The sequence below is a fragment of the Tachypleus tridentatus genome, chromosome 12 (assembly GCF_004210375.1).
Source record: "Tachypleus tridentatus isolate NWPU-2018 chromosome 12, ASM421037v1, whole genome shotgun sequence".
Lineage (NCBI taxonomy): Eukaryota > Metazoa > Arthropoda > Merostomata > Xiphosura > Limulidae > Tachypleus > Tachypleus tridentatus.
Window position 1 is genome coordinate 103961778 of NC_134836.1, and position 26735 is coordinate 103988512.

The 26735-nt window shown below is 31.1% G+C and overlaps 1 protein-coding gene across 4 annotated transcripts in view; it reads left to right on the plus strand.

Moving 5' to 3' along the window:
- The first annotated feature begins 574 nt into the window (after nucleotides 1–574).
- Atg9 (autophagy-related protein 9) overlaps nucleotides 575–26735 on the plus strand; it is a 55012-nt gene continuing 28851 nt past the window's right edge. Inside the window, exons 1-10 of one of the 4 annotated variants that reach the window (XM_076471375.1) lie at nucleotides 575–710; nucleotides 4704–4919; nucleotides 9671–9713; nucleotides 10741–10806; nucleotides 13293–13448; nucleotides 16183–16318; nucleotides 16750–16852; nucleotides 20162–20261; nucleotides 23304–23353; nucleotides 26150–26234. In XM_076471375.1, coding sequence (XP_076327490.1) covers nucleotides 4805–4919; nucleotides 9671–9713; nucleotides 10741–10806; nucleotides 13293–13448; nucleotides 16183–16318; nucleotides 16750–16852; nucleotides 20162–20261; nucleotides 23304–23353; nucleotides 26150–26234 — 854 coding nt within the window. In that variant the 5' untranslated portion in view covers nucleotides 575–710; nucleotides 4704–4804. Of the gene's footprint in view, nucleotides 711–776; nucleotides 797–4703; nucleotides 4920–9670; nucleotides 9714–10720; nucleotides 10807–13292; nucleotides 13449–16182; nucleotides 16319–16749; nucleotides 16853–20161; nucleotides 20262–23303; nucleotides 23354–26149; nucleotides 26235–26735 lie in introns of those variants that run through there. The other 3 variants (XM_076471376.1, XM_076471377.1, XM_076471378.1) reach the window with 3 other exon arrangements.

A 26735-nucleotide genomic window follows, 5' to 3' on the forward strand; every position in this document is an offset into this window, starting at 1 on the left:
GCTGTTTGTGTTTTCATGGTTGTGTTCCTTGTGTATTTAAGATTAACGTCGTTATGACTGACAGATGTTGGCTTGTGAATAGAACGTTTCTTAGCAGAAATGTAAATACTATCTGCGGACTCGCAACGTTAGAAACCGGGTTTCGATGCTCGTGGTGGACAAAACACATAGCCTTTTATGTAACTTTGCGCTTAATAACTTCAAACATAAGAAACAACATATTTTTCAAACATTTGTGTAGAATTATACAAAAATCACATGTTAATGGTAAGTGCTACTACAAGTAATATATTTAGCAAATCTAGATAAAAGATTAGTAGTTGATTTTACTTTTCATCCAATCACTTTCTTTTCAAACGTCTGACCTTGGTATCAAAGTATCAAACTGTAAATATATTTCGAAGGACACCGCAAGATGGCTACCTATTTTATTCGTAATGTTGAAGTGGTTGAAAATTGTTTTTGTTGAATATTCACGCATAACAAAGAAAGTTAAAAGTAATTCCATCTTATACCTGGTTTTATCCTTCATTTTAAAGACTGTTTTAATCAAAAGTCAAATTGGCTTTAACTTTCATCATTCAGTTGAAAAAATTTGAATAGTGGGTTCCACCAAGCTATAGGTGTCGTGCTGATAGCTTATCTGTGTCATTTGTAAATAGAACGTTTATTAGCAGAAGTTTAAATACTATCTAGTTATTTATCATAAGGTAATTATTTTATCCAGTATTCCAACAGTTAATTTACAGTTCATTCTGTTTACCTCACTTTTAGTGTCAGCAATTAATATTTAGCTGTAAGAATTTTAATATTATCAGTAAGCTAATGTTGCGATGCAAATTTATTTTACTTTTTGTGTTTTCATGACTGTGTTCCTTGTGTATGCAAGATTAACGTCGTTATGACTGACAGATGTAGGCTTGTTCTTACTGCGACTGCAACATTTAAGTTTTACAGCGAAAGATACCTCTTTCATTTTTTAAATTTAATTTCAAACGTTTAGCTAGTTTTAAATATAATTTTGTAATATTACTACTGTGGTAAATGTACTTTGTGCTTCATGATTTTATTAATTCCAACAAGCATTTAAAATGAGGATAGACAACCTGACGCGTTATTGCAGTTAGTGTAACCCGTAAAACTGGAACACGCTGCTCAGAAAAGTTGAATAATTAGTAGAGTTTCTGTTTTGTAAATTCGTGAAAGCACGTAAGTGCTGTTATCAAATAACGTTAATTGGATCCCGTATCTTATGTTTTCCGAAAAGAGACGTAGGTGACCAGTTATGTGATTTGATATTCATATGACCGTAATTGCTGTTAAGTATATGTCTACAAATCCATGTTTGGTTCCACACGCTTTGGAACTTAGTAAATGATAATGCTGTGGCATGTCAAAGTCAAACTTAATTATTATGAATGTAGTGTGTGTATACACCCACAAAATAGTTATTTACCAGGTATATATTGAACTAACCAGCCAGTCCAACTTATTCTGAGTATGTCAATATTCTTTGCACAGTTAGAAATACCTATGAGTTTATTGTTATTAAAAAAATTTATTAGTAAACTGATTATACCATTATCAGTATCACCAGTGAGTATAATAAAAGTCACTTTCCAAAGGAATGAATAGTGAACCACACTTAAAATTGCTACATTAACAGCTATAAAACAAAGGAACATTGGTTTGTGCTTGATCATTTTTAGTGTTATCATGAAGTTATAAATTAAGGTTTAAAGAGAGAAACTAATGTACCTTAGGATAAAATAAAGAACAGATCATGTTCAGATTTATCTGAAACTGAATTCTGATGAAGGGATGGTTCCATAAAAGACATAACAGGTGGTTATCCTAGGCATATAACTAGTAAGAAAGGTCCAATGTCAGTGGACTGTTAATAATAATATCTTCCTGTAATTTAATTTAGGGAAAAATAGATTTCTGTCCATCAGTGTTACACTTAGCTGAACCAGTGTTTTCTCACAATCAGTCCTTCATAGCTCTAACCAGATTATAGTTAAAGTTGGTTAAAGTGCAAATATTGAAAATGTTGTTTACAACAAAGTTTTGTAAACAGATTTCCCTGTTTAATTTGATGGCACTTAGATTTAGGCTTTGGCTTGAAATACCACAGTTCTATGTATTTTATCACATTTTGACACTTTCTACCAGCAGAATAATATCATTTTGGAAACCATATCATTGTCTATTCATTACTTGTGAATATAAAAAAAAGACAAAAACGAAATGTGCAGAAAACAACTATGTACAGGTGTCAGACCTCCTGAAAGAGACTTTTGTAGATGCCTGTTAATTTCTTTGTTGTTAAGATTTAACAAAAACATTTTTTGTTTTACAAAATTTACAGATCATTATTTGCATATAGTGCATCAAAATGACATTTTAAAATGCATTTTTTAGAATATTGTTTGTCATGTTATACTAATAAAATAATACATTTTATATTTTAAAAAAGAGCATGTGCAATAAGCATGTTTGAAATTATTTTTCATTTTAGGTCTGAATAAGTTTGGTATGTAATTTTCTAAAATTTTGTTGATGTGTTAAAATTTCTTTTAAGTGCAAAAATGTGGATGTCTAATTCAGACTTTTGAAGGAGGAGTGAATACTTTTAACATTGAAATTATCAGAGGTGGTTTTTGGTTTCTAAAGATCCTCTAGAGCATATTTTATTGGCCAAATATTCAGTTTCGATTGATTATTTTTATTCATTCAATTTGCCGTTATGTAGGTTAAATAACTAGGATTGAAATTCCCAGTGACCATTATAACTTAGAGAAACAAATGGTAAATTGAATGGTAGATTGGGCTTTGTATTTATTTTCAAGTATTTTGAACAGCTTGTCTAATTAGCATCAATGTTGCATATTATTGAAATTTTATAGAAATATAATATTACTATCTTAGCAAGAGACATTCAACACCAAGTGTATTAAAGTAGCAATGTCTTTCTTTTCTATCATAAATGTACAATGTACTTAGCTAGTCTTTCTTCATCCTCTACTGGTGTGTTTTTTAGTTTATTTTCTTTTTGATACCTTGTGGAAAGCTTTTTTGAATTTGGATTACATTTAGTTCATACCGTTTTCATCATCCATATAACAAGTAACATTTTTGATGACAGATTAGAGGGACTAGATTTCCCTTTTGTGAGTCAATGTGTACTGTTTTCTATAGAATACTGCACTAAATGATCTTCCTAAGATTCTTTTATCAGACATAAGATGTTTTCTCACTACAGAAGTAAGTAACTGTTCTTTTAATTCCAAAGCAACTCTTATCATCCTCTTTAAAAGGTGAAGAGTATTAACAAGTGACCAGTGGCCAGTCCTATCCACTGTACTGCTAAATATGATCAACAAAGTCTCTATGTCTAATGTTTAGCCAAGTTTAAAATCTGAGGAGAACATTATCTAATTGTGATGCTTCATCTGTTTTTGATCTTGTAGTATTTTCACTTATTACTATGAGAGAAATATTTACTTGGATCATGTAAATAAGACATAAGCCAATTCTCTGATAGTTATAAATGTGAATCTAGTTACATCCAGTTCTTCTATGGCCCAAATTTCTTAAACTGCTTATCATTCCAGAAACCAGTGTCATGTTCTTTCTCAGTATGTTGATGTTACCTCCTGGCTTTCAAAACCTACAAACAAAATTATTAAAACTGTGTATAAATATAGTTCTTGGCATCTAGACTAACTTTATTACCCCAAGTATTCAAGTTTTAAATCCTTATATTTTTATTCCTCTGTTTAACCCACCCATAGCTAGAAGGTCATTTGACCCATTCACGTCAACCCTAGCCTGTGAAAACAATGAAATAAAATATCAAATTTTAATTTACACACGTAACTTTCCATATCCAAGTATATGGTTAACAAAAGACTAAAGTACTTCAAACTAGCAGTGCATTCATGATGGAAGAACCAAAGTCTAATAATGAAGACAAAGACAGTTGATAAAACACAAAATATTTTATTTACAAGTTTTGAACATTTTGGAATACACTAATTCCATCTTTAGCAAAATCTAAAAATCATGATACAAAGAGGATTATTAACTGAAGTTATAATATAGTAATCACTAGTTTACTTAGTTGTTAAGGGAAGTTGTACATTGATATAAAATTATTATGTATATATAAATATTACACAATAATTAAGTTTAAGTATAAAACTTGAAATAATTTTAGATTTAAGGAACTTTGTGAGTCATTAAGAGTTAAATAGTCTTCAGCTATGAGTAAGCTTTTTTTAAGATACAGTTCAAGATCTGAAGATTCAGTAGTAATAACAGATAAATCATTAAAGGAAATACTGTGGCTTGTGGTTTCAGAATATAAAAGGCTGGCTGGGTTTAAGTAGTGGACAGGCAGTTCTATTGGATACTCCTAACTGTTAACAGACTCTAAGTTTTTAAGTGGTGTTTTGTTTTGCAGTGTAGGTCAGACTACCTTCCTACATCATAAGGATTCTGAAACAGTTAAAAGTCAAACCCTAAGAAGTGAGAATTATAAAATTACTGTGTTGTTAGCATTACAAATTATAATACAATTAAAATTGGTGATATATCCAAAATGTATAGAGCTTTGCTATTAACACTGGTTGATATTGTATTTTATAGGTCTGTATGCTTACCAAGTTGGTTAAATGGTTTTGATGGATTTCTTACAGGCAAAAAAGCACTTGTACTTTGGTTCCTACTGATGGAAACTTTTCAATTTGAGCATCTGTATAGTGACCAGAACTGTGAATGACATTTGTGAACCACTGCTATGACAACACCACTTCAGACTGGCTATCAAGCCTTGACACCATACAATGATAGTGAGGCAGATACCCCTCAGGAAGGTGGGATGTTGATCCACGTTGTTCCTGACAGTGCAAAATGTAAGTGATGAGCATGAAAATGTGATGATGATGTAGCTGTCTTGTCCCTGTGAGGATACCTTTTAAATTTAAATATATGTAACATAATTAACTCTTTTTAACATGGGCTTGGTCAACTTGACTGACCACATGACCTGTGTACTCATTTAAAATCTGTAGATTTAATACAGGGTGTTTTGAAAGTCACTGTGCACTTCTATATTTATTGCGATGTGGAACAGGTGTATCTGGGAACTTTTCAGCAAATCGCTGTTGCTCCACATCTGTGTATCAACCACCTTCTCGGAATACGTGTTTGATGAGCCATACATGTTCTTCAGTTGTTAAAACCATGTTGGGATCAAAATCTGAAATATAATAACATATGATTACAAAACTGTACAGTGACTTTCTGAACACCCTGTATTTCTCATTTTCAATGTAGTATATGTTTGTATCTTCACAAAATCTGTAAGTTTTTCAATTAACATTATAAATCTCACAATAAAAAAAAATTATATTTTTAATGAAGTATTTTTAATAAATTAACTTAACAGATTTGTTCATTAACAGATTGAGTAGTTGTTTTTAATAGCTCATATACAAAGTAATTTTCATGTTAAGATTAAAAACGTTTTTCTCATCTCAAAAATCTCAAATTTCTTTTGTGTAATCTCTAAAAACCTTTAATACATTTCAAACGTTTTTTGTTGTTTTTTTCCCAGTAAAACTTGATAGTTTGTGTTATTTTTCTGACCTATCTCCAAACAGGATTGGTTGCTTTGACTGACCTTGTAACTATAAAAAAAAACAAATCTAAATTACCTCTTTTTTTCGTTCTAGAATTTCATATTGCAACATGAAACTACATTCATTTATCCTAAATGGCTTCATGCTTGTAACAGTGTACATTTATTTATAATTAAATTCTATTATTTTATTACTATTTGAACATGTCTAACTACTATTTACACAATTATAAGTTGCAAATTACTTGTCCACATGCATCTCATGTGCTGCTCATATGCATGCAACATTTTTATTATTTACCTGATCTAATTTTAATTCCTCTTTTTACATTTTATTTACTTTTATAATAATAATAAGTAAAGAATAAACATGAAAAGCAAGAAGTAAAGTACTTACATAATATTTTTTTTGCCATTGATTGTCAAAGACATTTAAGCCTACTTTTTTATATTAATGGTAGTATTGCACTAAATAATTGTTTTTTCAGTTAAATAATGCACCAAAGAAAACAGACTAATAACATGCAAGAAGTAGACAACTTCCTCTACTTCTCATAAATTTTCTGGCTTTTTAACTATGTGACAAGAGCAATTACTGATTTAACCAAGCTAGTTATTAAGTTTCTCATTAGAATGTTCCATTATTTGATAGATGAAAACTTGACTTTCTATCAGTTATGTGTAATATCTAAATAACTGTAAGAAAGAAGAACTATAAACTTAACCTCAAAGAGAGGATATGATGGGAAGTGTGTGATTTTCTATTAATTGCTCTTTTACCAAATCAAATTGAAGTCTATAAAAATTATGGTTTGTCTGAACGATAACAATTCTATAGTAAGTAATTTACATTTCATTTCTTACTCTTTCAAGAGATGGTGTGAAAAAATAGAGAAGATATGTCACGTGCATCACACTAGGTGAAATTTAAGATTTTTAAAAAAGTATTTCATTGTAGAATTACGAATTTAAAACTTGTATACTATTAAAAATTGGGTTGATAGCTAAGGTTTTATGTTATGCTAAATGGTGTAACATAAACAAAAAGTAATTTAATGAAACTTTGAATGTAAGACACTAAAACGTTCTGTCATCTGTAGTAAAGAATACCAGGGTTGAAAGAGTTAAATGGGGACTGGTGAGTCCTGCCCATTATTTAAACTACCAATGGCTTGTTTCTACTTGTTTTCCTCCAAATGTATACTTTCTATCAAATTAAATAATTTTCCATAACATTTATTTTTACATAAAGGTAAAAAAGTTCAAAAATTAACTTTAGTACAATTTTTATGTAGTTTTGTTGATATATATCTTATGTGTAAAAAAAAGTTTTTCTGTTTGATTGTCCACCTTACTTTGTACTTATTGTTGGCATTACCTATGTTTAGCTTACAATGCTGTAAAGAGCTGAATACATATAGCCATTCTTTACTATTAACTTACAATTTTATGGATGTAATATAACAAAGTAAACATAATCAGTGATGTCGAGAAACCCACAATTCATTCAGGGGATGTAATATTACAAAAGTAAACAATTATGTGCATGGTAAGTAGATTTTATAGGTATGTTGATGTGTATTATATCTGTTTAGTATTTAAAAAACAAAATACAGTATTCACCAATGAACTTAGTATTGAACATGTGGAACATGTAATGGTTTTCTTTATTAATAACTTAATAAAATATTCCATTGAGTTCTGGCTTTTGATACACTCACATGTGTAAGTATCACTCATCAATGTATCTACATATGTAGACAAACTCTTTTTTTGAAAATGTACAATATAGTTAAAAATAGGGTAAATTAAGAACTCTATTTCTTTTACCAATGTTTAAAAATTTCAGCTCATGTTCTGAACATGTGTAAACAAGTAGTTAAGAAACTACCAAATGTCTTACTCCTTGTAGATTAAATTTGAATTGAACTCATTTTAAAATTGTTAATAAAAAAAAAAAGTAGGTGGCAGAAGGCTATTAAGCTTATCAAGGTTGCCATTCTTCAACAAAACCAAGTCGAAATGCATGTCAGTCGAAGCTGGTATAGGCTTTCACAACCATAAACTTTCAAACCAAAATTACCAAGTAACTCATCCAGCTGCACACTTCACATATCATGCAAACTATTCCATAAGTTTATTATTATGTTGAAAAACTATTATTCTGAAGATAGTGTGCACATCTGTCTTCCAAAGCTCAAACCTGTTGTCTCAAATCCTCAGGTTTGTATTTCCACATTTTACTCCACCAGTTGAACTTATCACCTGTGGAAAGACAGTTTTAAACCACTTTTCATAAGTTAAACTAACTGTTATATACATCAAAGCATTTCCTTTAACTGGTAAATACTAGATAGTGATTCATGATAACGAGAAACCCACTTGAAGTAAAAATATATCTCAGGACAATTAGTATGGGTATTAACATTTTTACTAATAAAGCAGAAAATGTTTTAAACTTCTTAGGTCATCTTCAGGTTATCAAAGAGATAACCTGAAGATGACATAAGAAGGTCGAATCATTTTTCTCTGCTTTATCAGTAAAAGTGTTAATATTCTCATGCCAGTCAGAGACTGTTTCAAAACCTAGTTGATTAGCAAAGATGGAAACTGTGAATCAATATAACAGGCTGAAAAACCTCTTAGCACAGATATTTTAAGTTGGTCTTAATTTCAAAGGGTAATGTTTAAAAAATTTTTAATCTTTATTTTTGTGTGCCATATATGTGTGTGCTGCTGCTGTTTCCAACCAGTTAGATCAGACTATAAATAATAACAAACAGTAACCTAAAATATGAATCTCTTACATTCTCAATTTGCTGATATATCCGTTAGTTTGCTCCCCTCCCATGAAAGCCCCCCCCCCTCTTTTCCTGATTGTTGAGATTGTTTGCTCAAGAACATTTTATGGCTAATGGATGTTTACAACCAAAAGAAAAAGTGTGTTCTTCTCTACATAATTCTTACAAGTCATTGTTTTGTTTGTATGTTGTGAACCATTAGTTGTCAGAATTGCTTGGTATACGAATTTTTTAGCTTATTTATAGTTTGCTTATGGATAAATTATACTAGTTTTGAAACAGTTTTTCTAATGACTGATGTATTGTTTTGTGATCTTATATGCATGTTGAAAGCCATATTAAATCTTTGTAGACACTCAAACCTATACTCGAGTCTAAATGACCTCAAGCAAGCAGCAAGTGCTAAAAATCCGTGTTTCAATGTATATACATATTTATGTTTCTCAGTAGAAGTAACTAAAGTGTAAAAATTAGAAATTTCTTAAACTGAAAGAACTTCAAAAAACAAAAACAAGTAAAATGTACAAAATGCTATGATCTAGAGCATTATGTAAAGCATTACACTTTGCAGTCATGTTGTGTTTACATAAACTGGTTGGCTCCCACTTTTAGACATTGCTTTTGATATGAGAATTACAGCAAGGAAATTCATCATTAAGAAGAAACAGTTGTGGAAAAGATTTGATATTTATGTAGAAGGGGTTGTATAAGTAATAAATGTATACGTGCTTATCAGTTTATTAAATTTAATAAGGTTATTGGCAATGGTTATTTAATTTTGTGTTGTGATCAGTGGAATAATGAATCACTCTGAGCAGAAGTGATGCTTTTGCTAGCAGAAAGGCTGTATAAGTCTGTTCTACAATCTTTTCTAGTGTTTTGATAATCTTCCTTTAGTAAGAGAACAAAAAGGAAGTACTGAAGGTTTGGTCTCCCAGAATCCAGTAAAACCTTGTAGTAGCCTTATGAAAGTACATTAAGGCTTAACAAGTTATACAAAGGTTAAATTCAACATTTTTAGTACATTTTGTTAAAAATACTGAATGTGAAAATCATGAATAATATTTGAATTTGCAGAAATTGCAGTTATTTATTGTTTTAACTTTAGAATTTTATGTATTACATGTTTTTAAATTAGGTATGGTTAAGGTATATACATTAAGCATTTTCCATGTAAAGTGTTTAAGTGTGTAAATAATATTTTTTTGGTTTTTTGAATCAGCACGATGGAATCATATAGAAGACTTGGATTCTTTTTTTACAAGAATATCCTTTTATTTAAATCCTCCTGGAAAATAGTTATTAACAAAATCATAACCTTCCTTCAATAGTCAAGCAAAATTATAATGTGCAATTTTGACAAAAAAAAAAAAAAAGAACCGTTGTACTTGTTTGCAAACTTGTACAAGAAATTGGCAACTTACATTTGTTCACAATTTTTAAGAAACGTTCAAAGGCTGGTTTAGATTTTAAAACCTAATGTTAATCATTACTATTATATGAAAATGTTTTTGTATTTTCATGAAACTGCCAAATGATTGTTGTTGTTTTTTCAAATTTTCAATCTGCAATCTATTATGCAGTTCTCCCAGATAAGCTACCACCTAACGTGATCTTTTTGTAATCAGTTGTATGACTGTGCACTGACTTTTAGCTTTTGCTGTGACATGTTTAAATATGTTTGCTATGTATCACAACTCTTTTAGAAAAAAATATTTAAATAGGTTTAAATAAATTATGCATTAATAATATATTTTGAGAAACATCTGATATTTGAAATAGATGAATGCACATTCTGATGTATTACTTTCCTCCATTCACACTTACTGCAATTGTGTACACAACTTTACACAGAATATTAAATGTACTTTGTATTCTCTCTGTATTTATCATAACATTGGAGTTATCAAATATGTCAATGTTATTTGTATCTTTTTAAGATATTTTTATTCATTTGTTTTTTCTTTTTTCAAATCCTGTATGACTAATAGTCACTTTTGCAGCATACCAAAACCAGAAACTAACCTTTTGTTTACAGCTTATTTCAGCGAAGCTATTAAAGATTACTATTTTTGTTGTAACACAAGTGTTTATCACTTCTTTTTTACACTTATGACTTCTCATAAAGAGTAAATATCTTAAGTTTTTCTAAAGCTTAACCTGATAGTAAAGAGAAATTTAAAGACAGATTTAATTAATATTTTCTCTTGTGAGTTTTGTATAAAGGTCCTAAAATTGTTATTTGAATAGTATTTTGTCATTATATCTCCAGTTTTTTCCTTAACTGTTCCAAGTGTATCATTATCATCAAAAACATGGATTTTCCTGTATGATGTTACAGGAAGTGCTGGAGTTAATGTAAGTTGTTATTTTCTTTGTTGTTGTGTTCCAGTTTGAAATAATGAATGGTTCAAAACCTGGGTGCCTGAAAGCATTTTCAAAAACAATATATTTATTTATTAAGGTTTAAAGATACTCCTGCAGGAGTAATTTAAGCTATTAGGATATTACATTGGGTGTTTTGTTAGTTTATGTCTTTAATTTCATTATGTTCTTTGTTTGTTATTGACCAATATTCAGTATTATAATATGTTAAATCAGTAGTTCCCAACCTTTTTTATGCCTCACACTCCTAAAAAAATTTTAATATGTTCTTGCACCCCTCATAGTAATTATTTATTTAAGAATAAAGGTGAAGGTGGCCAAAACAATCATTATCTCGCACCCCTGGTTGGGAACCACTGTGTTAAATATATGAAACATTTCAAAATTACTTTATTAAAGTCTTCCAGAAAAATCTAAAAACAGTAAAATTAAACTTATGAATATACAAAGTCGATTAATCTCTCTGGGATCAAATCTCAAATTGTTCATAAAGACTAAAATTTGTTAAATGTTTGTCCCTTATTGAAAATAAATATTTTTCTGTAATTTGAGTATTATCATATTAGGTTTATTTATTAATTTAAACTGCATTTGTTTTGTAGATAAAATTTACTTAATTTATTACCATTTGAAAAACAAATTTTTTTGAGAGGAGAACATCGCTGTTTGAATGAATATAATAATATTATTATTTGTAATTTATTCTGATATTAATAAGTTTTAAAGATAATTTAGATTAGTGTTTTTCAGCTTGAGGTATTTTAGCATGATGAAGTTATCTTCCATTCCTCTGATCATAGCTGAGTAGGATGGTCACTCAGGTTTACAATTCATTTGGATTATTTCTATCGGAGTTTCCTTTCAGTCTTGTACCGAGTTATAGTATTTTTATTACATTTTTTGTTATAGTTTTGACCTCTACAAAAGTATATTTTTACTTCCTGTGGTAATTTTGCAATAATCTTGTAAAAGAAGTCCAAAAAATTATAGTTTATTTTGGAATGATATGAGTTTTCTTTGTTTCTGTTTCAAAGATAACAGTCTGAAATAGTTTTTATTTTTGAGTTGAATATTAGAAAGTGTGAAAGTTAGACATTTTTTGTGAAATACAGAATATTTTGGTCTTCAGTGATGAATCTCATTGTATTGGAGAAAATTTTGTATGAAGTCAGTAGGGGGTATCCAAAGTACTCCAGGTTGAAAAAAATTAATAATCAGTTTTAAAAAAATGTCAAGATTTTTTAAAATAAAGCTCATACCAAAGAATCAAACATAGCAGCACTCACATGCATTTTTTCATGGTACTAAACTTACTTTTATCTGATTTCTTTGTTTTTTTGGCGACAATAATAACAGCAGATTTCCAAAATATGGGGAAATAGTCAGCTAATAAAGATGATGTCAATTGAAAAACAAGAACTGTTAAATAGAATGATAAAAGTGGAGTACAATGTTTGACAACTATTAAGTAGTTTTGAGTTTCCTATTCACATTCTTAACTTCAGGGGAAGTTGTGTCTCCATAGAGAAAAAGCATTTGCTAGGGTTGTTTAGCTTTCACACCTAGAAAACCCAGAAACAAAAAATAAAGACTGTTATTGTTATTTTGCACATGGAAAAGAACAAATTTTTTATAAAGACTCAATTAAGACAACACTTTCTTACTTTTAAACTTAAAATTTGATTATTATTAAGAGAAGGATGTAAAGAAAGAGCAGAAGACAGTGAACAGAAATATCACTTGTTTTTACAGATATCAGTTTGACCGAACAGAATAATCAGTTTGATAAAAAGATTAAATCATTCTCATATATTGTTGAAATATTAATTATTTTTGGATTTGTCAAGAAAAAACAACAACATTAAATCTAAGCACAAGCAAAACTATCATTATACTTCAAGTAACTGGTATAACTGAACTAACATATGTCATTCAAAATTTGTGTTTTAAATTTCAGATGGTAGTGGACATAAGTTCGTAATGTGTATAATGCAACTTCCATGATCTATTTTGTAACATCTGGGTTTTTGTATTTTCTGTTTCTAGCTATACTGTTTCATGATACAAGATATCCATATGCAATTCTGGAATTATCTAATGACTAGCATTATACTCTTTATTAACTATTATGGTCTGTTGACCCAAAAAATAAAGCTGTATTTATATTAAATTGCACTTGTTTGTGCAGGAAGGTTTTCTCCCATTAATTCATTCTAATGACTTTATATATCCATATATAGCTTCTGACATTCTTTTCTTTTTCCATCATGGTCATAGAGTCTAGTCTCATTTTTGGGAAGTCTTAATTTTTAACATCTTTAAAATTTTTTCATTAACTATATTATAATGTTAGGGTGGGTTGGGGAAATGTGATGTACTTTCATTTGTTTAGAATCTGTTTATATACTTTGATGTTTACTCAACAAATTATATCTTTTATTTTTTTCTACCTACTATAGTCAGTTCATTTTTGTGGTTATGTTTTCTGTGTTCCTGATGGAATGTGTGGAATACTCAGTGCTTTTCAAAGATGTACAACCAAAACACAATATCACAGTTGGAAACAAGGTCACCCTTGCTGATGCCATTGTTCCTGCAGGTCAATGTATTGCAGGGTAAGAAATACCAAAATATCTGTTTGTTTAAGGATTTATTATCCATGCTTAATTTATATTTTAAAAGCTTTTCTTCTTTAATATCTTGAAAAAATATTCAAAATTTGTATATGTTACCATGTCATTTTTTACATTATTTCTCTATATAAATAACTAAAAAAAGAAATGTAAAGGTTTTAGTCTGCATATAAATAACAACAGTAATCTGGTTTTATATATATCTATGCCATTAGCTATAACATTGATTATGTATGCCTATGATTGATGAAATTACATGTCATGTCAGAAATCTTGCATTTTTTAATCTGATGGGATCATTTTGATTGTAATGAAGAGTACACACAAAAACCTAATGTTAAAATTTGTTTTTATTCCAATCAGAAACTAAGAATATTTTTGTTGCAAGCATAAATGAACACTGTTTCCCCTGTATTTACTTATTTGCTTATATTTACTGGTTTTTTTGATATGGTACATTACTTACACTCACATGAACAACTATTCTTGTTCAATGCTGCATTCTGTGTAAAACATTTTTTTGCATGCTGCACAATCCTTGGTCTTTAGCTAGGATTCCTTTAGATTTTCCTCTTAACTTTCATCCATCCCTCATTGACTATATGTATTTGTAGTTGAACATATCCCCCATGGCATTAGTTTTACTATTTCTTCCCCCTCGTCTGGATTTTTTTCTCTTTCCTGATGCTCATCTTCAAAGATGGGTGGTTTGATCAGAAGGAGAGTTTAGGACAATGGTATGCAGACAAGAAATTTTATTATGTTAATGCCCTGTTACTTCTGGCAATCCAACATGTTTTAATTCACATTTTTTCTCTGGATTTAACTAATCATGTGTCATTCCAACTATTTGATGGAGGTGATTTATATCACTTACCAAGGGGTACTTATTATTCTTCCCTTTGTGGTAAACAGTATATATCCATTTTCAAATGCACACTTGAATGTTGCGTTCAGGGTCCTCTTGACCTCTTACTGATAGCATCTACAGTCCTGACATGCTTTCTCTCTCAGAGTGGTTTCTTGATCCTCAAATATTCAGTTACTCAATCTTCTGTGAGGTACTCTCCTCCATGTGAAGTTTTTGTCTCCTTTCTTGATTCCAAGTTACATTTTTTTTTTTTTTGGTCTCTGGTTCATCATCCACTTGACCTGACCATCAATACGTTTAGACAGGGTTAGATCCAGTTTATAACTTTAGTTTTTCTCATCCCATCAGTCTTCCTATAACAGTTTGTTCACCCGTGTCACTCCAGATTAGGTCATTCTGATTGATCCTTTCTGGCTAGCAACAGATCTAGTTTTCTTAACTGTTTTGGCTCAGTCTGTTCTTTTTGTTCTGGATCAGTTTTACTAACCTATATTTTGGGGGCTTGTGAAGAATATTCCTTTTGGACTTTATTTCTTGCCATCTTCCATCTTTATTCTCAGTTAGATATGGATGACCATCTCTGTCCCGGTACATGATGTTATGAGTTGCTTCATTGCTTTTATGGCTTCTTTCCATTGAACCCATTTCACACAGTTTTATTTCATTTAAGTGACTTATAAAATGAAATTGTAACATCCTTGGAGTTTGATTCAGTTTTTTTGTAGATATGACCAAAAATCCTATATGACTTGCCATTAGCAACAGCACACTGCTTTGATAACTTTAGAGACTGATTAGCCATTACACCAAGATCCTCATCTTTCATGACACTGTTAAGGTTTTTCCCATCCAAATTATATTTACAATTCAAATTGTGGTAACTCACATGTAGTATATTGCATTTATCATAATTAAAACCCATCTGCCATTTATTTGTCCATTTCATTTAATGAACTAAATCTTTTTGTAAAACAGCAGCATCCTCTTTATAGCTAGCAACAATCAAGACCTTTATCATCAGCAAACTTAAGTAATTTATTAACCATTCCTTCATCTATGCCATCAATGTATATCAAACAGAACAATGGTCCTGAGGCTGAGCCTTAAGGTACACTACTGGTAACATTAATCCATTTATAACAACCCACTGCTTTCTTTCATCAAGACACTTCTGTCTAGTTAGTTAACATATCCCACACACACGTAGTTTGGTCGATTGGTTTTTGAAAATTTAGATACAGCACATCCACACATTTACCCTCGTCTACACATGCAGTAACATTTTCAAAGCATGTCAGTATTTTTAAGGTAAGATTTTCCATTAATAAAACCATGTTGATAATTTGATAAAATTATAAACTTTGCAAAGTATCTTTTATCAGACTTTTCAAAACTTTTTCCACAAGTATAGAATAAAAGGTCCATAACTTTCATAATATATTAGGATCTTTAACTTTAATAACGATTGCATAAAAAATAATATTATACAGGTTTTACCTATATAAAATGTGTATGAAAGATCACTCTATTTAAACATGTATATGATTTACAGAATTAATTTACTAAATAAGAAAAAAGTGATGTATTTGAAGATTTAAAAAATTTTATAACAGTGATATAATACTGATATCTCTTGTCAATAATTGGAATATCTTGTCAATTAACTCTTGTTGCTTATGGGAGTATATAATTACACATTGAATTTAAAGCTACTTTTGTTTTTTGTCACTGCTGAAATGTTAGCCATTATTTAGTCATAAGAGTAATATATATATATATATAGAAAGTTTTTTTACCCTTTTAAAAATGATAGATATTATTTAATTATTTTAACTTACTTTACAGTTTCAGTCCTACCATTGTGTTCTGTCTGCTCGTATCTCTTGTCTTCTGGCTACTACGAGTAGTTAAAGTAGTATACCACTTTTTTCAGTACATGGAGATTCGAGCCTTTTATAGCTCTGCCTTAAAGATTACTGCTGTAAGTACGACTCTCAATAAATTTGATTGCAATACTAGTGTACAAAAACTAAAATCATAAATATTCTTAATCTAACTTTCAAAACATAGAGTTTTCAAAGAAACATAGAGATTTCCTTTAAATTTTTATACATGTCAGTAACCAGATTGCATTAGACAAAAATTTTATGTTGGCTGTAGCCATTTAATCATCACCATAAAAGTATGTTATGCAGGACAAAGAACCCTGTGCCTTTTTCTTTAAATAGTTGCAATATGATGGAAGCTGTATAGGATAGTTACATGTTTATTGTATTTTGTACGTATGTGTATGTTGTAAATTGTGTCTTTTTGTAAAGTGCACTAAAATGCTTAAACATTACCTTAAAAATATTAGTTATTCAGGAAATGATGTTTGTATATGAAAAATGCAGCTGTTACATAATTTTGTAGGATGAACTGGACAGTATGACATGGCATGAGGTCCAGCAGAAACTTTTGGAAGTGCAGACTGAACAACAGATGTGCATACATAAAAGTGAACTTTCTGAATTAGGTAACCATTAAATATAAAGCAAGTTACTATGTGATTCGTTTTTATAATCAAAAGTATCAGTTTTGTTGTAAATAGAATGTTGTACATACTGGGAAACAAGACACAAATTTAGCTTTTTAACTTTCTGCAACTGCTCCCCTCAGTGCTGATTCCTGTATGTGGTGAAGGGACCTCCCAGGAAAGGTTCTGTTCTTTCAGTTTACCTTCTCTGGAATCTAAATATCTACCCATGTGTTTGCCATGCATGGTGACCTGTGAAGGGGAGGATAGGATCCTGGTGGTTGAGGGGTCCAACCCCAACACACCACTTTGCCCTTGAATTCCTGGAAATGGGCAGCCTTGGGGTGGCCCCCCTTGAGTCAATCAGCTGGTCCATGTTGAGCTAGGGTCAATCAATTAACAGTGTTGGATGTTCTCAACAGGTGTTGTGGACATTGTATCTGATGCTGGTGTTTGGGTATAGTGCTCACAAAACCCTGGCGTTGCTGCAGTGTCTATGTTTGGCACTGTAGTGCGTCCACTCATATGCCTGTATGGTGGGTGGGGTCAGTGGGCACCAAAATATTCTTTTTTTATTATGGATCCTCCAAATAAAAACTTAAATAAAATAGTGAAAAAACAGTCCAAAGGTAAATGACCACGTCTTGAAGATTCTAAACACCAATCTTCAACATCTGTAACACCTGTTGTACCTTACATTACATTCTCTTTCAGACAAATCTTTAGGGCAGATGTCTCCCTTTTTCATTCAAAATGGACTAGAGAGACTTGCTGGCTCTCCAAAGTCAGTAAAGAAGCTTCGCTCTGGTGACATATTGGTGGAAATATCCACATCTCAACACACTGAATTTCTCTTGCATTCAAAGGAGATTGGGAATATACCTATTGAGGTTACATCACATACTACTTTGAATTCATCATGAAGAGTTATTGTTGAGAGGGATTTGGAGAACATCACAGAGTCAGAGATTTTTGCCAGTTTCTTCACTCGAGTTTCTGCAGTCAGGTGTATCTCCTCTCACAGAGATGGAATTACGATGTTCTCATTATGACATTTACATCACCACGTCTACCTGCCACCATCAAGGCAGGTTATCTCAATTGCAAGGTATGGTCATACATTCCAAACCCTCTCAGATGTTTCCAGCGTCAGCAGTTCAGTCACTCAAAGACATCATGTCGTGGTTCCTTGATGTGTGCTTATTGGGGTGGCAAGGATCATGATGCTTATGAGTGTGAAATGGACCCTCATTGCATAAATTGTGATGGCTCTCACTTGTCCTACTTTCGTTCTTGCCCTAAATAATTTATACAGATGGTTTGAAATCAGATGACTGTGTGGGCTCTTTCATGGTTTGTTTTGGTTCGGTGGTTGCAGAGAGAATCTTTTCTACAGCTTCTGTGTTCACTGCTGAACTGTGTACCATTTAACTTATACTGACTCCCTCAGTTCTCTACTGGCCCTGTTCTTGCCGATATTCAAAACCAACTAGCTCATCTCTCTCTAACATCTACTTCTATCCAGTTTTTCTGGATACCAGGCCACGTTGGTATTTGTGGGAACAAGCTTGCTGACACTGCAGCTAAGTCTATCTGCTCTGGTATTATCACCACTGTGCCTGCCTCATACATGGACTATGATCCTGTATTCAAGGCTTGAATCCATGCCAGCTGGCAGTTCACTTGGAGTGAGCAACGCGACAACAAGCTTTTTCAAATAAAACCCTATATTGGGCTTTGGCCGTCTAGCTTCCGTAAGGTTTGGAAGGAGGAAGTTGTACTAACTAGACTACGCATTGGTCACAGTTTTTTAACTCATCATTTTCTTTTATCTGGAACTGGTGCACCAGTGTGTAGTTTGTGTAACACTCAGATTACAATAAGCCACATTTTACTTTCTTGTCATTGTTACGATTCACAACAACAGCACCATTTTAAGCATGTTCTGTCCCAAAGTTTGTCCATAACATTAGACAGTGTTATTGATGATGGTAACACTGTCCACTTTGGTAATGTTTTTAGTTTTTTAAAGGCCATTAATCTTTTTAATTTATACATTAGACCTTTTTAATGTGGCTCCCTTTTAAAAATCACAATTCATCTAGTTCAATTTGAAATTAGAAACTGGTCATAACATTAAGTAACTCAACCAGGACTGGAAAGGCCAACTTCAGGTGACTGATGGTGGTTTTTGTACTTATCGGTTAGTATTCCTGGCAAGTTATGATTATTACAGTCATGCTATAGAAAGTCCTTTACAACTTGAATTACTGTAGTTTTTCTCTTGACATTGTAGACTAGACGTAAACATTGGTTTTATGCTATTTATTTATTTTTTAAACTTTTTTTGTTTTACCTTAATTTCCTTTTATGAATTTTACTGAATTTACTTTTACTTTTTTACCAGATGTTTGGTGCAGATAGCCTAGCTGCTTTGTGCCATAAAACACCAAACCAACTAACCACTTTTTTGAAAAAAAGAACAATACCAAACCCAACATGGATGCATGATATTAGTTGGAAAATGCCACAGAAAGACAACTTCCAAACAGTAGTTATATCTCTCTGCACAAAAGAAAATGTAACTTGAAAGGAAAAATCATAAGACAAATCTAAGATAAGAACTCCATGCAAACTAAAACTTGTGCTTTTCCAGCAGACGTTGTTGACTTTGAGGTTTAGGACTGTTGTTGGAATTATTGTTTAATTATGGTGGGAATTTCATCATTGTCATATTAAATCCAAGTTTAAAATTTGAAAAACATAAACATTTTTAAAACAGACAGGTAGCAACAATGGAAACAAAACACAAGAAGTAAAAACTGATGTAAGTTTGTGATAGATCACTATTAAAATTTTGTATTCCCATTGAGAACAAGTTAAAACACATGCTTGGGCATTACAGTGAGAAAGTGAAGATTGTGCTGCAATGATAGAGAAAGCTACCTGCACTAGTATAGATGGTGCAGTGTAATTGGTGGAAGGTAGTCACATGATCAGCATGTTGTTGTGATGGCAAAAAATGAAAGGATATAATAGACTGGTGTATTGTTGAAAATTTTAACAATGCTTAGAAGGCAAATTAATATTGAGATAGCTTTGGGTGAAAAGAGAGACAAGTACCCATCAGGAATACATTTTCAGTGTTAAAAAATGTTAACTTTTGTGTGTGCAAGTTAATAATGTGAATTTTTGTATATTAATCTAGCTTTTTCCTGTTATGTTTTTCGTTAAATATGATTTGTATAAAAATATGTTTATGGGATTTAGAAAATGAAAAGAGTAATTGAGTTTCTCTCTTTTCTTTAGATATTTATCATAGAATTCTAAGATTCAAGAATTATATGATTTCTATGATGAACAAAAATCTCCTGCCACTCAAATTTAACTTGCCTGTTCTTGGAGAAGTGTAAGTATATTAAAATTAACATGTATATGTGTAAGTTTGTGAACATTAGATACACCCCTTTTATTTTGTTTAAATATTTTTATATCTGGTCTTTCAAAATACAGTTCTAACTGTGAAAAGTAGTTATGGTCACAGAAATGTATGCATAAATTGGGACTTGTTTAATATTTTTTTTACCTACACCCCCTCATTACCAAATACTAGTTACTAAACTTGGATGCATTGCAGTAATTCTTTTTACCACTAACAGATTTTGCTTAAGGCAGTATTATGGTATTGTGGTATTATCAGGTTAAAGTGATTTCTGCAGAAGGTATTAAGTGGTTTCACTTTATAATAAGAGGATTGACAAGATAATTCACATAGTGATACTGAAGTTAACAAATCTGACTGAGTCTAAAGAAACTGTATATGATATGTAATGCAAAATGAAAACGATTTTATTTTATTAACAAAGACAAAAACGTAATATGTTTACTTGCACTTGCTGCTAAAACAGTTGCCTTTCACTGGACTGGTAAATTAGTTGATTTTCTTTCTTTGCAATGTCTTTATCTGATCTGTCATTGAACGACACTTTGCATGGAGTAACACCCATGCTCCTCACCCACCTCCCCCAAAACAGTAGTATTTTCAGAGGGTGACAAAAGGAAACAGAGGCCGTTAGAGTGAAATTACCTTAATGAGTTTTTGGACTACTTTTGTCAAACAGCACAGACTTAAACATACATTTTCAAAATGTTCACATTATGATGAGAAGGTATAAAATGATAGTTTGCCTGTATACCATAATATTACAGTAATATGCCTTACTAGCAAATGTACTTGCAACTGGTGCAGTACTTACTTTGTTGGCTGCACAATGATGGCATGGTATGTGTACGTGTATCATTTGCCATAAATGTCTGATGATTACAGACAACGAGTAAAAGAATCTGTACTACTCAAGACGTTGCTTGTGGCATCAGATTCATGTAAACTCAGTATTTGGGGCCTACTCGAGTTTATCTTCCAAACTTCATCAAAACTGTTTCAGCCATTTCCTCATGTGAATTTACTATTTAATGATACATAAACAGTTGGCCAACTGCTCCATATAAAGAAATATAATACAGTGGAATATTTGATATGCTTTTATGAATATTGTAAAAGTTCAAAGTGTTTTTCTGAATTGCAAATACTTGTTGTTCGTTCTTTTTTTTTTTAAATTATGTTTTACAAGTTTAATCAGTATTACTGTTGTGGTGTTTTGATTCACATAACTATTGAGTGTAGAATGATGTCTCAGATGTAAAAAATGTGTTAGGCAAATCCAAAAATATTATAAGAATAGTAAGGAGAATCATTCTTACATTTAATGATATAATTCATTATATGGTATTGTATTTTTTTGAAGGAAGTAAAAGGTTTTTGTTTTCTTAGAAGTAAAAGTGAAAAAAAAATGCACTGTTTGTACTTAAAGATTCTATTGCACTTTAAGAACTATTTTAAGTCTTGCTGGTTTTGCATCTACTTTGTGTGTCAGTCATGCTCGTTTTGATAGTGATGGTTAGAATCTTTTGTCTAACACCACAGTTTTCATTGTTTGAAACATCTTTAAAGGAAATCGAGATCAAACTTGGACCATACATTTTGGCAGATTTTCCACAAATTCTTCACTATACATGTCCATCTGATACCATGATCAGATTTTGGAGTCTTGTACTATCCTAAATATCCTACTCTGAAGGTTCATCAACTTCCATGGAAGCATCAAGGGCTTCCTCTTTCAAAATGTATTATTTAGCTTTACACTTAAAAATAATGTTTTTAAATGTTTCTCTTGGTAACAAATGTTAATATACAGGCCTTGACTTTCAGTTTTGAAAGGGCTAACAGATAGTTTCTAGTTCAAGTTTTTCACCAATAGCACAGCAGTTCTCTACCTATGGTCTGTGGAAAGGTTCTATAATTACAGAAATGAAATAGCAGCATAGTCCATTGATCCATTTATGCATTTTCTGAGATGTAAACAAAAGCACTTCAAGCGACCTACTAACAAAGAATATGAGAATCACTGCAGTATCATATTCATGACTTCCATTAGCAACAACATTATTATTCTTTTCAATTAACTGTAACTGTGACATAATGAATTATATCATATATTAAATGTTAAGCTGTGTGTGTGTTATATATATAATCATATTTTATGAATCTTATGTGTAATGTTTTCTTTTAAAGTATATTTAAATATTAAAATTTGTTTTAGTTGCATGTAACATTATTACTTAAGATACTTAATTTGAGTGTGGAAAATGAAGCATCTTGGCCATGTGCACCTGGATCGACAAAGTATGTAGAATCATACTGCTTATGGCCTCTCTTCTGAATTAGAAAGTTATTTTGCTATTAAAACTTTAGGGTTAAATGCTGAATACTGGCAAAGCATTAGAAACTAACATTTTTGTTAATCTTTAACCAATTATGAGGAATTTGGAAGAAAATATCAACAGTTCACATGATTTCTGTATTATTATTATTATTACCTACCACTTGAGCAACCATAGTATTTATAATCCCATTGCAAAACTGTACTGGTAGTTAATCTGATTGTGCCATGCATCTGAAATGGGTATTTCAAAATCAGCATGGCAGTGGCCAATGAAACAGTCTTGGTAAGTATAATTATGGTAACCTTGTGTATTCATAATTTTACAGTATAAATGACTAAAATCTGTACAAACATTTTTTTCTAGTGGCTTTTAAATTTTACTAGCAGTACTACAACACAGGAGTTTGCTGATGTTGATTTTGAGTCCTGTAATATATCTTGTAGTCATATGTCTATGCTGGTGTCATAATGCCATTGAATGGTCCTAAGTTTGTAGGACTAAATTTATAGGATGTATATCGTCCTTCACACCAAAGTTTGCATCTGTGAGACACATCACTGAAATAAGATATTTGAATTACTTTTAAAACTTGCAAGTATTCATTTATAAAATTTTGTTCCCAAATGATCAGTAATGTAAGTAATATAGATTTAACTTTTCTTTTCAGAATATTCTTTACTAAAGGACTTAAGTACAACCTAGAAATGATATTGTTTTGTAAGTATGTAAATAATTTCTAAACTTTTGTTAACAGAAATGGTGTGTAATACTGAGATGCATAAAAGAAATACTAGAAATTTTACTTTGCTCAACAACAATTGCACAAATTTACTATTTCTGTCCTCTTGTGTTTTTGTTTCTGTCAGCTGTCAATGAAAGTTAAGCTTACTTTTTCTACTAATGGTATTAGTACACTTGGAATAAATAATGTTTTTATCTAAACTGCATTTGTGACATTCTTTGAGCTCTGGTATTGATCAAAAGGCATCATTGACATTGTCTTGTGGCATATGATAGCTGAGATGCTATTATATTTTGTTTTATTGGAAACTTGTATTATAGGGTCAGTTCAGAAAGATCTTTAATAGAAATCTTCAGTATTACTAAACTGTAATGTCATAAACACTACCAATGAAGCATTGTAAGCATATGAGAAACATAATCTAAACCCACTACAAAAGTGTAAAACATTATAGAATAACACAGATGAAAAAAAGTTATTACAGTAAAACAGAATTCAATGTAATCATTTACTGTTGAAAAACTAAAGTTTCCTTCTCTTTACTAGTGCTTTTATTCTTTTCTAAAATTTTATTTTCAATATTTCTGACCCTTACAATTAATGATGGAAAAAAATGCTGTGCATTATTTTTTAGCGTGAATTAAAACTTGGTCATAATACATTATAAACAGCTCACAATATTAACCAGGCATGGGGTGAAGGAACCACCTCCAAACATATAGTACATCATTGGCTCTAAACGTTTAGTAATGGAAATGTGAGTCTTGAAGATAAGAATGGCAAAGGATATCCTTCTGCTGTTGAAAACGACCAATTGAGAGCATTAGTGGAACGAAACCCATGCCAAACTGTTTGAGAAATGGCACAAGGATTGGATGTTGGCACTTCCACAATTCTGGACCAACTTAAACAAATTGGAAGAGTGAAAAAGCTTGACAAGTGGGTTCCACAATAACTCAGTGGAAATCAGAAAAATTACCATTTTGAACTGTGATATATGTTAATTTTGCACAAGAAAAGTGATCCATTTATTGTCAATTGCAACAATAAGTGAATCTTTTACAACAAGAGAAAGTGATCTGCACACTGGCTCAACTGTGATGAGGCTTCAAAACACTTCCCAAAGCCACAGTTGTGCTAACAGAAGATTATGGTGATCTGTGGCCAGTATTATTAATTACAGCCTGCTCAACCAGGGCCAAAATGTCAGTGAAGAGGTTTACTGTTAAGAATTGGAGGAAATTCAAAGAAAGTTGTATAAAAAATGCCAGTATTAGTAAATCGAAGATTACCAATCTTGCTTCATAATAATGTTTGGCCACACAATACTTAAATGATGCTGCAGAAGCTCAACAAAATGGGCTATGAAATATTGTCTCATCTTCCTTACTCCCCAGACCTGTTGCTCATTGAATACCACTTTTTCAAGCATTTGTACAACTCTTTACAAGACAAGAGGTTCAACAACAGAGCAGTAGCAGAGAATGGCTTTAAAGAATTTTTGAGATCTAGGACTTCAGGGTTTTATCATTATAGCACATAAGTAATCTTGTTTCTCATTGACAAAAGTACATAGATTCACTAGGTTCCTATTTTGATTGATAAAGTTGCTTTTGAATTTTTTTTTTTTCTTATTACAATTAAAATTTTAAATTTGCCATTATTTTTCAAACAACCTAATATTTAATTCAGAATTAAGCAAGGTTTGAGATGAAGATGGCTGAAAAAAACAAAACATATTACGTATACTGTTTGAACATTCTGGAATACACTCAAAACATTAAACATTATGTACAATGTTTGAACATCCTGGAATACACTCAAAACACAAAACATTACAAACAGTATTTCAACATTCTGGAATACATTCCTTCTACAGGGTGTTTGGAAAGTCACTGTGCAGTTTTGAAAGCAGCGATAACAGCATTCATTCAGTCTATTTCAAGCCAGCAACTGATAGCGGTGTTTAGAAACAAAATAAGAAGGATCCAAGCCTGTATTGATGCCAACAGGGATCACTTTCAACATTGTTTATAATTGTCATTCATATTTACCTCCTGTATTCTATATTGAAACATGTTTGTTAATAAATATATAAGTGCACAGTGACTTTTCAAACACCCTGTATATTTGGCAAAATATAAAAAAATAAGTGTTACAAATATATTTATTAACTAAAGTTAGTGTTAATCAATAGTTGACTTGGTTATTAAACAAAGTGGTAAACAGAAGAATAAAAGGAAAATGTAAAGTAATTTTAAATCTAAAGAGATTTGTAAGTTATTAAAAGTAGGGCAGTCTTTAGTTATGAGTAAAATGTCTTTTAATATAGAGTTCAAGGTCTGAAGATCTTGTAGTAATTATCGAGAAATTGTTAATTAAAATGTTGTGACCTACAGTTTCAGCATGTGAACAAATTGTTGAGTGGCAGTGTTTAAGTAGTAGATGGTTAGTTCTGTTGAATACTCCTAAATGTTCACAGACTAGTTTACAAGTGGCTGTTTATTTTGCCAGTGTACATGACTTTACAGTCGCCATATGTGTGCATGAACCACATATGTGGAAGTTTAAATAGGTGATCTTTATATCAAAATAAGCAAGACTATTTTCAACATTTTTATCTTGAAACAAACTTATTTTCACTGTTACATAGGTTATTCTTTTGTAAATGTGATAGTTATGAGTTGTAGTGTTACAACAGTTAGATGTTGTGTAATAACTGTTGGGATTTTTAACGGTTGATTTGATTTTGTTTAACATCTTTTCAAAAGGGGGACCATGGGCTCCATTTGAAAATAACTGGCATTTGAAAGAAGATTTCAAAAAAGTTGGAAAACGAAAAGAGGTTGCAAAGAAGTGAGTAAATTAGAAGCGAAGTGTTTATTTAAATAGGTTTTTATATAATTAAGTCAGAATATAACAATCTATTGTATCGAGTGTCGTATAAAAGTAAAAGAGGATTCTGTTTACAACAAGGTCAGTCACAAGTATTATGTTGAGAAATTGTTACACGTAGCACATGTTTTAACCTTGTGGTACAATGGAGGTTTACATGTGTATGTTACTTCACTTTGAAAAATAATAATCTGTAAGATAGTAAAGTAAAATATATAAAAAAGATACAAATAAATTAAACTCATTCTATTAGCTAAAAGTTTAATGAAAAGTTATTTATGAGTAAGATCTCTCAGTCTCAAGTTAGTGAAAGTGAAATAGATGTGAAAAAACTTAATTTATGTGATAGTATAACAAAGTTTTAGGAAGTTGGCTTGCATGTTCTGGATGGAAAAAAAATTGCTTACACTATCTAGTATCCTGACAAAGGAAAGCAAGTATAATAATTATTATCATGATTTC